At 41.8% G+C, this 16,750-nt stretch overlaps 1 protein-coding gene across 2 annotated transcripts; it reads right to left on the bottom strand.

Annotated features, from left to right (window-relative positions):
• Window positions 1–535: 535 nt before the first annotated feature.
• Window positions 536–16,659, bottom strand: LOC119656591 (Werner syndrome ATP-dependent helicase-like). Of its 2 annotated transcripts, none has more exons than XM_038063003.1 (2): window positions 16,513–16,659; window positions 536–3,691 (listed from the first exon to the last, which is right to left on the bottom strand). In XM_038063003.1, the coding sequence occupies exon 2, from the start codon at window positions 3,684–3,686 to the stop codon at window positions 585–587; it is 3,102 nt and encodes a 1,033-aa protein (XP_037918931.1). In that variant the 5' UTR covers window positions 3,687–3,691; window positions 16,513–16,659; the 3' UTR covers window positions 536–584. The 2 variants fall into 2 exon arrangements, with proteins under 2 accessions (XP_037918931.1, XP_037918930.1); XM_038063002.1 differs by lacking the exon at window positions 16,513–16,659 and adding an exon at window positions 15,945–16,158.
• Between the last annotated feature and the right edge of the window lie 91 nt (window positions 16,660–16,750).

Here is a 16,750-nt window from a genome sequence, read left to right as displayed (position 1 = left end):
TGCAGTCTTAACACCAAAATCAAGTTGAGACTGTTCCGTACTAGTGTTCTTTCTGTGTTGTTATATGGAAGTAGCACATTGAAAGTGAACGCTACTCTTATCCAAAAGCTCCAAGTTCTCGTCAATACCTGTCTGTGTCGTATCATCGAAGTGCACTGGGCTGACACTATCTCAAACAAAGAACTTGGTCGACACAGTGGAATCCACTCTCACAAGGTGGCCGACAAGTGGATCGCCCCAAAGGCACTTTGCCCAGAACAGTAGAGTAAGAGTGCAAGCGTCCTGGGAAGTCGTGGATATACTGAAGGGCATTTCCAGTAGGTGTGGTTGACGCGCAATAATGTAACAAGCGGTGAATGGTAACCATATGCATATATATAAGAAGAGACGGTTAGTTATATTCCGCAAGAAATGAATCGAGGAGGTAAAATCATTATGGTTACGATACCTGAAACTCCTGAACTGACAAATTTCGACTAAAGGTTTCCCGCTTTGATGGGCAACTTCACTTTACTATAAAACTAAACTTCAAATAAAGGTCTGTATCAATTGCGAAATATATTCTAAATATTGTAGAAATCACATCAGAAATTATTACATTTAAAAGCCTTCACAATCTTTCGATTTGGATTCTGCTTTTTCGACAGCCAAACAGGTTGCTGAGAAGCTATCGTTGACGATGAGCTGCAATGATTCGACGACGTATCTTCTTCGCTGCTGTCGCTAGTATCAATAAATGCAATTTTATTTACTAAATCTGACTTTCGTTTCAAACCCTTTTTTTTTTTTTTGTCCTCAGTAGTTAGAACTGACCTAGTTGTAATGTGTTTGTCCATAGTTTTAAAACTGTCACTGTTATTTTCAATTTCCTCTTGTTTTATAGCTAAGATCAGCTTATCGAGCTCATCAGTGTTTTCCGTCTCGTCACTGGAAATGGTGTTAATATCCTCGTACATTTTCGGTTTCGATTCCAAAGTTTCGCAATTTAGTTTGTCTAAAACATCGCCTGATGATTCGTCTAACTTTAGAGGTTGTCCTTCTTTCACAGGTGGATCAGAACATGGTAAATCAATCTGGGTAAAGTCAACATCACTGTCAGAGTCAGGAAAGTGATCAATATAATCTTCACATTGCGAAATTGGTTTGGTTGAAGATTCACATATATTCGATTTCATCAAACCATGACTAATATGAACGGAATCTTCAACTTTCTCAATGCAGCTTTTTTCTTGTAGTGACCTCGAAAAATTTCCACCATTTACCTTTAAATGATATTCAAGCTGGCAGTAAGCTACTACATACTTTAACTGATCCCAAGTAATATTAGGAGGGCACTGCTCCTTCAATGGCGTTAGTCTAATATTGAAAATATCTTCCTCTTGCAATTTCGATGAAATATCGCCGAAAATTTTACTTGTTACGCCCAATTTCTTTAAATCCGTGAATGGAATGAAACCCCCTTTTATCAATGACGATATATGGGTGCAAACCGTACTCTCGACAATACCACGAAGCTCTGCTATTTGCAATGTGTTCTTGCCCGCTTCCCATAGTGACAACGTGGCTAAATGCGTTTGGGTGATGTTTAGCCCTTCCATAGGGTGATTGCTTAAGAACTTTTGAAGCGCAGAATTGTCTTCACCAACCGATGTGCTGGGTAAATATTTCTTGAAACGAAGAATATTTTCGACAAATTTAGGCCCAAATTTTACTACCTTTATTTCCGAGAATCCATCTAACTTAGCATCTCGTAATTCTTCAATGTTCATTGGTTTCAACTGGGCCATTTGATATATGGCGCGATTTGAGCAAACAATGTAGGGCATGATATCAAATTGAGATGCTAATTGGTTTCTTGCCTGCATCAGCATCTTTACCAACTCTGCTTTATCGTCGGTGGTTTTCAAACTAGTCGAGTTTGAAGTAGGTTTGAGTGAAGTTGATGGTTCAGTGAGAGGTCTGATTGATACCTCCTGCTTTTTAACTATGAAATATGTGTACATATCTTCTGGCAATTTTAGTTTCAAAGTGTTGTTAGGACGATTTGCAAGCCAGTCTTCGGCCTTTTGCGTCAGCATGATGATTTGAATTTTTCGGAAGCAGTTTGTTTTGAACTGTGTATCCTGTCGTTGAAAGTATGCATGTTCTTCTAAAACATTTGCTACAGCTTTCCACCAATCTTCTGGCTTATTCTTACCCTTTCCAAATAAGGGGAGAGTTTGATATTTTGCGGCAACTTTTTTACTCTTCGACCCTCGTAAAAATAATATCGGAGCCATAAGACCCGTTTTACCATCAAACACTTCAATGCTCCTTAAAAGTAATTCTGAATCCTTAGAGAAATCATAAAATCCATTTTCATCCAAACCTTCATACTTGGATTCCAGTCGACCATCTACTAAATTTTGAAGGCAATTATCACAACAATGTCTTTTAGGTATAGGCTTTTCCTTCGGGCCTTCAAAATACTCTAGGATAAACCATCGTCGGCATTCAGTCGTATTGATATATTCACGAATTTTCATTTCTAAGCTTTCTAAATGATTTTTCGCCCCCGAAATAGAAGTTGCACGCAAAGCAGCATAAAATTGAAAATCAGCAAGACTATAAAACATGTGACATCTCGCTGCAATACCGTCACGCCCCGCGCGACCAACTTCCTGATAATAGCTTTCGAGGTCCTTGGAGGCTCCGTAATGGATCACTAGTCGAACGTCAGGTTTATCGATTCCCATTCCGAAGGCAATAGTGGCAACGATAATTCGTATTTTATCTCGAACAAAATTCTCATGAACAGATTTCCTTTCTTTCATAGAGAGACCGGCATGATACGCTGCACATTGATGTCCTTTCCCGTTCAATAGCCATGCAATATCTTCAGTTTGTTTTCGCGTTTGACAATATATTATTGTACTGCCGTGATTAGTCCTTCGCAGCAAACCGCCTATATCAGACCACACTCCTTGGCTACCTTTTTTACTAACATGAAATTGCAAATTCGGCCGGTCGAATCCTGTGCAATGTATCTGCGTATTATGCATTGCCAGCGATGTAATAATATCCTTCTGAACCTGGGGAGTAGCTGTAGCAGTTAAAGCCAGAATTGGAACGCTCGGAACGGTACGTCGAATAACAGCTAAGTTTCGAAACGCAGATCTAAAATCATGGCCCCATTTGCTTATGCAGTGAGCTTCATCGATAGCAACCAACGAGAGTTTGCATTCTAAAGTTTTCAGCATGGACACGCCAAGATCGCATGTTAAAAACTCCGGTGTTAAATAAACCAAGGTATAATCTCCTTTTAACACGCTATCGTATGTCGATTTGTCGCTTTGTGCCGATCCAAGAAAACAAGCTTTTATGTTAGAAACAGTTAACGATAACACTTGGTCTTCCATCAATGAAATCAACGGTGATACGATGAAGGTAACTGTTTTCAAGAACACAGAAGGAAACTGAAAGCAAAGCGACTTCCCGTATCCTGTAGCCATTACTGCCAGGTTATCACGCTTCTCTTCAATTATAGAAGATATGATTTGCCATTGCGTTGACCGAAAATTGGAAAATCCAAAGTTCTTTTTTAAACATTCAATATAAGATGACGCGATCGGTTCTTCCTTGGGAAGTTGCTCGTTCGAGAGAATCTCGCTATCTATTTCGAAATCGTCTTCGAACATGTCGTCCATGATTCCTGTGAAATTACAGTTTGTAAAAAGAAACATAATAAAGAAACAATAATAATAGATTCACAAATGGTTTCTATGAGTAACTTAATAACTTATTGGCGTTAGTTATACGATCACAAAAAAAACCCAGGAGTAGATAGCTTTACGTTTTATGTAAGGTAAGATTTCACTGGTTTCACTCTATCTCCCTATATATCAGTTATAATTATGCGACTTAATGAGAAATTAATCACATGAATTTTTAAGACCCTTACAGAAACGTAGTGACTAACAATAATTTGATATTGGGTTGTTTCTGACTATTCCGGTAAGGTACGCTCGCTTGACATGGAAACCGATTTCACACTCACTACAAGATTCCAGCCCAGGTTGAGGAATATCACAACTGTGCTATGCGCCAGTAGAAACTTCTAATATATTTGAAATCCGGTGAGGCTCCTCCTATTATGCACGAAATGGCTAATCACCATAACACCTTCCAAGCAGAAGAGAAATCATTTCCCCCATCAATGCACTCAAAAGGAGTAAAACCGGACGGCTTGACGGTTTCCCCGCATAGTTATTTACTGCTGCACCCGCAGTTACTGCAGATCTGCTGCTTCCACTCGTACGGAAATCTTGGGAATCCGAGCCCTTCCCCAGAGAGTGGAAAAAGGGGATGATCGTTAAGATTCCAAAGAAGGGCATCCATTTTAAGTGTAACAATTGAAGGGCTATCTGCGCGCTGTCTGCCGTTGCAAATATAATAGTTAAAAAAATTCTGGAACGCATCAAAGAACATCTCAAAAGATTGATCGACAGAGAGCAACCTAGTTTCCGCTCCGCATCATCCTGCATTGCGCTACGGATCGGTTTGGAACATCGCGCCGAGTTTAGATCTTCCCTTAATTTGCTTTTCATGGATTTTGTACCATGGCATGCTCTATGCAGGAGGGACATTCTGGAGAAACTATAACCTTTATCAAATCAGAGCAACATACTATATGAGTGCAAAATGTCACGTGCTGCACCGAGGTAAAATCTCAGGGGAATTTGAGGTGAAAAGTGGAGTCCGCCATAGCTGCATTCGGCACTAATATTATTTCTTCTTGTTATTAGTAATATTCTTCATACTGCCTTGTCCAGAGGACGTGGAGGAGTTCAATGATCTATAACATCTTTCCTCAAACACCTAGAATACGCTCATGACATCTGTTCGCTCTCTCATCGGGTCATGCACTTTCGCCAAATGGCTTTGGATTTGGAAAGATAGGCAGGTAGAGCTGAGCTGAAGATAAAGACAAACAAAACCAAAGTTCTCAGTCTGATGGATCATCGTACTCTTCCTATCTGCATTAATGGGCAGAATATCGAAGACGTCGATTAATTTGTATATCTAGGACATGCAGTGGTATGCACTCTCCCAAGGTAACTATCGAGTAGGTCGCCCCAAGGGCATTTGGCACAGTAGGGAAGAAGTGCGGACGTCCTAGGAAGTCCTGGGGAGAGCTGAAGACCATTTCAAGTAGCCGCCTGTTCATTATATATCATTTACATTTTAGTTTGTGTGGTATTATATGTATATTGATTTGCAGTGGTATTACATTGATATTATTGCTGCTTGTGATATTTCTGATATTGTGAGTTTATTCGTGTCCGATTTAGTTTTTCCAGCTCATGAAAAAGGTATGTTGTATGCGGTCGGGTGTCAAATGTCAACGCTTGGGCCATCAATAAAGTTAACTAGTTTGATGACGGACAGAGGTTGAAACTCCTATCCTAGCTGGAAAAACTTTATTGAAGGTGTGATTGATGCTAGGCAAAGTTTATTTTGATAGTTTTAGGTCTTAGGTCAAGTGTAGAGAACCAGGAGTTGGATGGAATTCGAAAAAAGATGTTAATAAAGAGTTGTGTTGGTATTCTTCATTTCAGGCAATCATCACCTTTTTCGTAATTATCTTAAGGCCAACATTCGAGGGTGGGAAGGGTTTGTGGGGGTACTGAGTTAAATAATGGGTGGATATTTGAGTCCGATGCTTTTGCCCACTTATCAACTGTCAATTAAAATGATAACTTTTCGTCAATCTCAGTCCTATGTTGCTACTATAGTCACTGCCGAATTTGAGTGTGCGCTCAGTAAAATAGCTTCGAACCCATGACGAAATATCCGTTGGAACTACATGGGAATGCAAGTAACATTTCGGATGGTTCAGATCAACCATTCCGGATCACAAAGAAAATGACTGATATATAAAGCTTTTCTCATTTCTTCAAAGTAATGTGTAACAGAAATTTATTCAGGTAAGTACTTGTAAATTTATGTTGCCTATAATCATAGCTTCCGCTTGATAAGTATCTAAAATCCTCTAGGAAGGAGAAGGGGGTCTTTGGCTTTCTGGCATTCATTTTATTATTAGTTGCTCAGAAACTGCATTCTGTGCTTCTGAATGGAGGCGTAAGTTAATTAAAGTCGATATTGGTCGGGAGTACATTTATGTAAAGTTGTATGTTTTGAGAAAACTTCATGCCAAAAAAACTCTGCCCTTTGGGCGGTAGAAAAGGAGGGGAATTAGACAATTCTATGACATACCACCAAAGGCAAGGGTTACCTATTATAGTTAGAACTCAGATAAGAGTCCGTCTATTGCTGATAAAAAGGTAATAAGTGAATTTACCACTGTTTATAATTTCAAAATCTGTTATTGTGTGTTATCTGTAGTTGCCTTCATGTAGTGAAATTTGCTGTCAAAACTTACCAGCTAACAGCCTAAACCAAGTTGAATTTAACGCATTACCCAAGGTTCGACGAATGTCCACAAATCGCGCAGCTGTATTTTCAATTTTTTTTTTGAATATTTGGTGTGATTGGCCTAACAATGTGGTTGACATAGTACATTTTCATGTGACAGCCTTAAGGTCCCCTAAGTTTATTATTGTTATCCAACATATTTTAGGACTTATGATGGTTTCAAAGAAATCAAGTGTTGAAATTAAATAAAACCCTTCCTTTTTATTACTACAATTTAATATAAAAAAAAAAAACAAATAGAGAAGATTTTGTGGAAAAGCCTTCTTAAGAGATGCTCATCATTAGCGACAATTGGTGCATTAGTTAGGCTTAGTGAGAACATTTGGACACATGGAGTTCAGCTGACGGATATCAATGATTCAGATTTTATTAAGCAAAGAAAAGGAAATACATATGTGGTGCAAAATATAAATATTCACTTGAAAGCGTAAGTGTGACGTTAACCTAGCCTGGGCTCCTGTTGGCGTAGTGGAGAAGTTGACGGGATGCGGAGGAATATCGTGGAGGAAGATGTTAAAAAGTTTGGGAGCTAGGATGAAGCCCTGTGGGACTACTGAGTCTATAGGAAAGTCGATGGACCGAAGTCCATTGAAGCACAGGCGACAAGTTCTGTTGGAGAGGCAGTCTACAAGTATTCTAAATATGGGGAGGGGAAATTAGTCTGGATTAGCTTAAAAAGTAAGCTTTTCAAGGTCTAAGGCGCAGGCTACGATGCATTCCTCATTTCCCGAACTGACTCACGCACGTCCCCGGACTTCAAAATCGGCCAGTAGTTAGGAATAGTACTAGAATTCATTTTCTAACGCCAATATTCCTTTACTACTTGACTGCCAGGGCACTGGGCCCAGTTATCAAGAACAGACTCTCCACCCCGCGGTCACAGGCCAACGATACCAACTTAAGCCTCTTTCACGTGACTCTCAATTCCGAGGTAGAAGCCACCATAGTCTCTAAACTAAAAACCCAGGAAAGAGAAAAGGGGCTTTAACTGCCAAACAATTTGCCACGTTTCTTCAAATTGCGCCTACGATTCCCTCGTTGGACTGTCTAAGACAACGCCGATAAGGAGTCGGCGGCGCCCCTTCAAATGCGCGAACTTTGGTCAACTGGGTCACCCAGCCAATTTCTCCAAAGATCCCAATAGGATGGAATCAATTCAACGTAAAGAGAGAGCTAAAAGTGTCCCCCTCTCCTGTTCTGCTTCGTTCTTCCACTCCCACTGGACCACCCCTCCCTCACTGACCTCTTCTTTCGCCGCAGTGGCCAGGGCTTGAGTAAGACCCGAAACCCTCAACTACACCGCCCCTACATTCTTTCACTCCCGGGGGCTTCGTTATGGAAACCATGTCCCTTTTCAGCATGTCTTCCTCCTCACTCTGGAACACAATCTCTGACTTCTATCACAACTACTTCCGTCTCCCCCCTGAAGATAAACTTACAACGCCTCCCCAAATTGCTAGACAGCCAAAATGAAGGTGCTGACACTCAACCCTAATTCGCGCATTTCAAACGACAAACGTTTCTTCAGAAGCCGCTCGATGAATCTGACCCCGATCTCGCTCTCCTAAACGACACCAGACTTGGTAAAGCCACCAACGTGAAACTACATGTCCCCGGTTACATCGATTTCCACAATGAAGCGGGGAGAAGTACAGCCATCCTAGTCAGAACGGGACTAAGAGCAAATATCATCCCATCGGATGCACTTGCATCAAACTACCTGTTAGCAATAGTCAAACTACCAGGCACGAGCGACAGCGTCCTCTACTTCCTGGACGGTACAGATCGCAACCTCACTCCCATCTTGTCCAAACTTTGAAAAATCGGCGGCGACCTCAACGCCTGACATGTAACTTGTTCGATTCGTTTCAGACAGGTCCATTCCTTAGCGCGGACATTATCAACGCGAGAGTAGCATCTTTTCCTCGAAGGTCTTCCTTCCTAGACGGCTTTATAATCTGGTCCAATCTCTGAGCATGTGTCACTAGCTGCTCCTCACTGGCAGCTCACTCCGATCACCATGCCCTCAATCTCTCTATGCATTTACAGCAGATCCTTCAATCTGAAAAACTGCGAAGATTTTCAACGCGGATACCAATGATCCAGAACAGGGATTACAACAAAGCAGCACGTTAGATGCAGAATGATTGACTATTACCCATCTATGGAATCGACGCTGACTAATGGTTGAAATAAACTTATAGGTTTCTTTAAAAAAGATTTCAAAATAAAGAAACGTATTAGCTTCCGCCGTCAAATGAAAATCACGACTCCAAGTGGTATGTGGAGATAGTATGAATGAACTAGAAAAGAGAGACTTGAACTTGAATAAACCAATCAAGAATTTTAATAAGGCAAATAATAAAAATGTTAAGTGCCATCATTGTGAAAGATCAGGACGTTATATAAAAGCCTGCAATTATAATAAACCTAGTGCAAAGTATAAAGAAAAGAAGTAGAACATGTTTCCTGTTCAAAATTGGAACAATAAATTAACACTTCGCCAAAAAATAAAATATTGTCTAGCTCGGGTAACTTTCAAACTTCAACTATGCGCCCTGGAGTGCGATTCGTCGACGTAGTGAAAACACAAGACTAACAAGAATCTACCACTGATAGTTTACAGGAAGAATTACCTTCGATTCTCGCTATACTATCGAGTAATATGAATCAGTTCATGAATACCATTTTTTTTCTTTTTTTTGCGGGAGGGGCGGGAAGTGGAAGTGAATACGTCTACGCACAGGGTTTTGGGCTCTCCAAACGGTACGCCTTTGGACTACCAACTAAACACCTCTAAATTGTGAGAGAACTAGCCTCGAACCGTTTGCCACATTACTACGGGCTAGCCCCTGGGCTCTTCCGCCTTGAGAGCGCAGTTCTATTTTTTTTTGCGATAAAAAAAATCCCAACCTAATGTGCAAAACGGTTCCACCAGTCAGCGGTCCACACCGTCTCCTCGAAAATATTGTCGGGAGAGAGCTTTCACGTGTTTAAATAAAGTTGTTGGCGAATCCCATACCACTTTCTACCAAAAAAAAGTTCTGACATCCACAAACTCATTGCAGAACCCACAATCAGGAGATCCTGCCTTCCCAATTTTGCACAGGCATGACTGGAAACCTTAACGCCCATTTAGCAGTGGGTAAGGAAGTAGTCAGTATCACCATGCTTCCCATTCAGCCACGTAGCTAAGTGATCAATTAGCTATGCATTCCATTTGCCTCTTGTCTCGTTTTGCCAAGAGATTTGCCACTCACGAGCAACCACCTCCCTTGCGCTTGCATACGGCTCTATGTTCCATAACAAGAAGAGCAATGGGAATCATTATACCAATCAGCATCACGGCCAGTGCAGGTTGTTTACGATATACACGCTTGCTAGAAGGATCAGCCTGTGCATAGAGCAGAACACACTGCGTTGTATTGTTTATAGAAAACGTAGCCTGCTGGATGTAGGACCCCGAATGTTAGCCATTTGCAGATTTAAAGTCAAAACTATAGATGCAGCCTTGTCCGTGGCTGCTTTGATTTGATCAAAAAGGCTGATCTTTAAGTCGAGCGTCAGTCCAAGATACTCAACCGCTGCTTTTTACCCGATTATCAACTTATCGATCGCTATGAAACGCAAGGGCAAGATTCTCTGTCCCGTCAGGATAACTACTTCAATGTTTTCCAGTGGAAGGTTGAAACCATGAAAAGTCATCCATCTGCTTATCCGTGCTGATCAAGTCTGCTTTGAGTCTGTTTGACAGTGTGTCCGGCAACAAGCACCACAATGTCATCTGCATAACCAACTAGGCGCGACTCTTCGGGCGTGTTCAGTCTTAGCAGGCTATCGTAGTAAGTGTTCCAGAGGCCCAGTCAAAGGATGAATACCCGCTCTACTTCCGACGTGATCTCCATTCTCCCCTAACTCTTTAGAGTCTCATAGAGCAGGAACCGGTTTCTCAGACAATCCCTCAATATCCGTTAGAAATAGCTCGATACATGGAAAGTACTGTCTAGTATGTCTAGAGCATCTCTTCATCTTCTGGAAGTGAAAGCATTTCTGACATCAAACGTTACGAGGAGCATCACCTGCCGAGCTCGGCGGGATACTATCGATATGTTTTTCTTAGATAGGACTACCTTTTCTAACTCGTGTTATAGAAAAAAGTTGGCAGTCGTCGGTACCTACCACACTGCTGTCATCATTCCGTACGGGATGCGCAGGGAATTGTTCCCATACAGTACGTAGAATACCGATTTTTTACGTTGCCAATTTATAATCGAGTCCGCACGGGTCTTCATTCACCCAATCGCGAGCTTTACTTCTGTTTATTGTGCTGCAGAGTTTCATTTTGGCTCTGTAGTTGGGTACATGCCGCCTCCTGGTCGTTTATCCTAAACAATTAATTTAGCTTTAGCCAGCTCAGGTTCAAACTATTGGTTTCGATTGGATATAATTCGCACCTTTGGTGTGTTTTTCTGAATTTATAAAGGAGCGTTTTCCATCTGATGCCACTCACGGTCACGCTGCTCCCAGGGCAGAAGTGAGGCAGCGTCTGAAGAGTTGCCTCTGCCCTGGACGAAACCGTTTGTCCTATAATTTTTTTAAGAAGAAAAAGTCGAAAAATAATAATAAACAATTATATCATCCCTTCACATTATGCTCCTCAAGTTTTGCGTTTATGCCTGGAGATAAAAGTGAAAACATACAAAAAGACAGTGATAATAACTTGATAACTTTGCATTCGGGTGCAACCAACCATATAATTAATGATGAAAGTTTCTTTGCAACCTATGAGGAATTAATTCCCATGAACATTTTTGTGGCTAAAAATAATGTTTATTTTTGCAATAAAGAAAGGAATACTTAAAGTAACCAACAATATGGACTTAGAAGGTGTAATCAAAGATTGTTTTATTTTCGAAAGAATTGCTGCAGAATCTGCTATCAGTAGAACTGATGCAGAAAGCAGGTTTGAGTGTGATGTTTGACCAGAAAGGTCTTGAAATGTATGATAATGAAAAATAAGCAAAAGTATAATTTAAATGCGATGTAGATACAAATAATACAAGATCTATTAGGCCATATTAGCTAATCTAAATTTTTAGATTTGAAAAATAAAAATATGGCAGGTCATAAAAATCTTATTAACTATATTCTACCAAAAAATACATTATATGGATCTTGTATTGATGGTAAACAAGCAAACAAATCAGAAGAAAAGACTCATATCAAACCACCATTGTTTGTGGTCGAATCAAATGATGAAAGTGATAGGAAAGGATAGGAAACCGGTTATTTATTTAAATTATTTGAAAGATGCACTATATACTGGAATAGTAAGAAACAGTAGAAGCTTCATCGACTGAAGCTGAGTATATGACTCTGTATGAATCAGTAAAAGAACCACTTTGGCTAATATCATTAGCTGAGGGTATTAATATAAATATTGAAAAACAAATTACCAGTTGGTTATATTAGTATTGCAAGCAATCTAACCAGTCACAACAGATCTAAACATATTAGCATAAAATATCATTACTCTAGAGAAAAAATTGAAAATAATCTAATCAAACTTGAATATATTCCCACAGATAAACAATTAGCAGATGTTCTAAGCAAGCCGTTGCCTGCTGTCAGGTTTCTGGAAGTCAGGAGCAGTATTGGCCTAAAATAATTTTGAAACATTAGGTAGTGGTGGTGGTCAAAGGGTAGTATAAGACCCAAGGCGAAACGTGGATTAGTACCCATAATGGAGCATAAAGCCTAGAAAACGCCTGCTGAACCAACAGCTCTACTACCAAACCCTATCTCCACTTCCTCGTGGCGACCGCTGGGAGCTCTTTCTTAACGGAAAACTGCAGACGGAGAAGGACGAAGGCGAGTCTTCCGCATCTAAAAATGGGAGAAATTGTACCAGCTGGTCCTCCAGGTTCGGGGTTGGGTAGGGCTGACAACCCTACACGCAAAAAAAAAACTTGTTTTGAAGCTACAAAAGGAGCCTGGAAGACTGGTTTGACTACACAACGATGAACCCGGCATCGATAACGGAATAACGATTTGCGCATTTTCTCATGAGACGTCCGCCCCCTGTACAGAGATGAAGCTGCCAAGCAGCTAACCGATACCCTGTCCCAATATAGGGGACAAGGATCGGTTTCCTCGAGAAGAGCCACTACACCATATATTATAGTGGCCATCCAGTAAACCATGTGCTCGGAGTAGGTTTCTTAGTCAGCTAAAAAATTAAACCTGCTGTTATCGGCTTTGAAAACACAAGCGAAAGGCTATGCACTCTGCGCTTGCGAGGCAAATTTAGAAATAGAAGCCTCATTAACGTTTACGCTCTTACAGAGGAGACTGCAAAGTCGGGCAAGGATACCTTCTACGAGGCAGTAGAACGAACCCTCAAAGCCTGTCCCAGATATGATCAAATCATGATGAAATCATACTTGAGGATTTTCACAGTCAAGTAGAGAAGGAGCCCGTATTCAGGCTATACGTTGACTCCCATAGCTTACATCAAAATACAAATCATAACGGAATGCGGATTATTCAATTAGCAGTGTCGCGTGAAATGGTTGTTGGAAGTACCTGATTAGCGCGGGAAGCGGTCCACAAACAAACGTGGGCGTCTCCAGGCGGGACCACTTTCAACCAAATTGACCAGGTGCTGATTGAACACCGCCACCTCTCAGCCTTGATGAATGTCAGTAGGGGGGCCAATATCACTATCTCATTACCTTAGTGCTCTGAGCTCGAATAACAACACCGCCCAGAATTCCGTCTGACAATCAGGTGAGAGTTAACACTGCCTGACGAGTGGCAACGAGGCATTATCTGTCCCATACATAAAAAGGGAGATATCACACAGTGCAGCAATTATAGAGATATCACGTTGGTGAGTACCATCTATAAGATATTTTCCGCCCATACCAAAGAGGCTTCATTCCAGGCAAATTAGCAACAGATCCTATTTTACTCTGCCGCAAGCGAAAACTGTTAGAATATGAACATCAATTGCACCATCTTTTCATCGACTTTAAGCCCGCCAATGATAGCATAGCCAGGGTAAAACTCTACACGGCGATGAGAGAATTCAGTATCCCGACGAAATTAATAAGATTGACTAGGCTGACCCTGACCAATGTGCAAGGCCAGATAAAAGCAGCAGGATCACTTTCAAGACCATTCGATATCAACAACGGTATAAGATAGGGACCCTATCATGCGTCCTCTTTAGCCTGGCCCTGGAAAAATTGATCCGGGATGCTGAGGTAAATGTAAGGGGTATGATCCTCTTTAAGTCCACTCAACTAGTGACCTGTGCTGACGATATCGACATCATGGAGAAACAAACCCGAGACTTACAAACTCCCTTCATCCAGATCGAGCAGGTGGCGCGAACTCTTGGGCTGCATTTCAATGAAGGCAAGACAAAATATATGGTAGCAACGTTAGCACCAAAAACCAACCAACCAACAACATCAAACCGCACTGGTCAAACGGGTGAAATAAAGATAGGAGGCTATAACTTTGAGACCGTTGATAATTTCCCCAATCTAGCGTCGAAAATCACAACCGATAACAGCTACGATGATGAAATCCGCGCACGGTTGTTGACAGTCAACAGAACCTATTTCAGCTTACAAAAACTGTTCCACTCGAAACGTCTTAACATAAGATCAAAGCTCTTACTGTACAAGACAATGATTATTATTATTATACTGTTAAGGGAAAGTCGCACCGCGTCCTTGAAGAACTATTGTGCCAATTTTGCTGGTTATAGTGTACCTGTTGATCATAGTATCTCAAGCAGGCCTGTAACCGTTAGGAACTTTAGTATGTTCCCCACTTCCAGAAGTTTCAGCTTTGCATCTGGTATTAAGTGTTCTCCCAGATGTATCGACCTACTTTGCACAAGTGCCGGACACTGTCCCAGGACGTGTATAGAGGTTTCGTCCTCCTCCTCACAGAACCTGCAGGCAGTATCCGTAGATATCCCTAGCTTCCCTAGGTGATAGTTCAGCCGACAATGACCAGTGAGAATTCCCACTATGATTCGGAGGTTCTTTTTGGTGAGGTTTAAGCAATCCTTTGTGCGCATGGGTTCGTATTCCCCAATAAGCACCCTGGACTGCTCCATCCCTGCCCAATATAGTTCCCTCAACCGTTTCTCTTCGTTTCTTAGATTCATAGCCATGAAACCGTTTCCGATTCCACAGAAGGGTTCTGGCCCGTGTAAAGGCATCCCTGCTTCCTTCTTGGCTAGTTCATCCGCTGCCTCATTGCCTTCCAACCCAGCATGGCCTGGAACCCAAAGTATCCAGACCTGTTGGACGAGCCGAGTGTATTCAGTCTCTCAAGGCATTCCCATACCAGTTTAGAGTTCACCTGGTTGGACCTAAGTGCCTTAATGGCTGCTTGGCTATCGGTGAGAATAGCTATGTTCTGCCCCCTGTAGTTCCTTTGCAGATTAAAAGAGGCACATTTGTCTATGGCGTAAATTTCCGCCTGGAATATGCTAGTGTACCTGCCCATTGGCTCAAAGTACATTTTCCTTGGACCAATGACACCGGCACCCGCTCCCTCTGCTGTGAGGGATCCGTCAGTGTACCAAGTAATCAGTTGCTGGTTTAAGCCGTATGTCGCAGCCACGCTCTCCCAGTTTGCCTTGTTACTCCAACGTGTTTCAAACTTCTTATCGAAGTGAAACCTCGTTGTCATGTTGTCCCTCGGTATCAGTAATTCGGGATACCGCCTAGAAAGGATATCAATCTTCCTTCGATTTAGGCAGCTCCCCGCCTCACTCATACTACCGGCCATCCTGAATATTGATCTCCTTGCCTGCATCTGTATGTGCAGATGGAGAGGGGTTAATCCCAGAAGGACCTCCAGGGATGCCGTTGGGCATGTCCTCATTGCCCCACTGATACACACGCAAGCCAGCCTTTGGAGCTTATGTAATTCCCTGGCTTGTGTGTGTAAGACAATGATGTTGCAAGTCCTCAAGTATTCCTCGGAAACTTGGATTGTTAGCAAGAAAAATTGCAAACTCTTGGTCGCGTTCGAGAGAAGAATCCTCCGAAGAATTTTTGGTCCCTTACATGAGGATGGATAATTCCGTAGCCTACATAACGACGAAATCTATTAGCGATACCATTACCATCAGGTTGTGGATAAAATCCAGCTCTATAGGCTACGGTGGACGGGTCATTTAATCCGTATATATGAGATCCAGCCCGAAAAGTCTATAAGGGGTAGAAAAAGAAGACGAGGTAGACCCTGCCTGAGGTGGAACGCTGACGTAGGTTAAGACGCCAGGCAGCTTTTAGGGATATCGAATTGGTGGATTCCGACACAAAACCGGAATACCGGTTGTTGCGCCGTTTATGATGATGAGTGAGTTATAGGACCTGCAGTTAGATGGTTCAAGCCCTTTTCTAATAAAGGGAGTTCAAATATAAAATGATTGTTACCTTTTGAATAGAACACCAACAACATCTATCGAATGCTGGATTAGACCACAAACCAGTAAACAAAAATTTGTTAGCATAGCAAAAAAACAACGGGTCGTGTGGAACGCCAACTGGATGAAGATTTGTAAGTTGACCGATGGGTCATCGGTCGGCCTTCTGCACTTTGGCGGCAATAATCGCCTCCACCTGCTTTTGAGATGCTACGCGAGAATAAAAGTTAGACACAGTCAAGCTTTTCGAGAGAAGGGTGGAAAGGGGGATTCACCTCGGTCCCGGAGCAATAATAAGGGTCCATAAAACTTTCATCTTAGGTTTTTACCCCGGTCCGGATTTTCACTCTACGGCCATGAGCACAGTAGATGACTTGAATAGAAGCCAATAGCGCTAATGGACAGATAACACCTCGAAGATGAAGTGAAATCGTCTTCGCACGTCACTGCAGCACAGTAGTGCTGTGTTAACTTATTAACTCTTTTTATAGCGAACTCATAATCATTATGGAGTAAGGTTTCTTCCAAATCACATACTACTCCCGATATAGCAACTACAGAACATCAAGATATCTTACCCGAAGTGCTGCGATAAACAAGCAGCTCGCGGGAACTCTCTGTGCGTCTCTGCGGTCCTCAGAAACGTCAAAAGATTCGAAAACCAAACACGCTACTGCGCACGAAACACAACAACGAAGTGCATCCGCCCACAGTTGTATGTACAATTGTCTGACACTACAGCTGACTTTGACAAGTAGATTGTCGGCGGCTGGTGTTCTTACAATCGATGACATTTCTTGTTTTCCTTGCTTGGTT

Source organism: Hermetia illucens, chromosome 5, assembly GCF_905115235.1.
Source record: "Hermetia illucens chromosome 5, iHerIll2.2.curated.20191125, whole genome shotgun sequence".
NCBI lineage: Eukaryota > Metazoa > Arthropoda > Insecta > Diptera > Stratiomyidae > Hermetia > Hermetia illucens.
The sequence above is the reverse complement of the archived record's forward strand: the minus strand, read 5'-3'. Positions and strand labels throughout refer to the sequence as shown.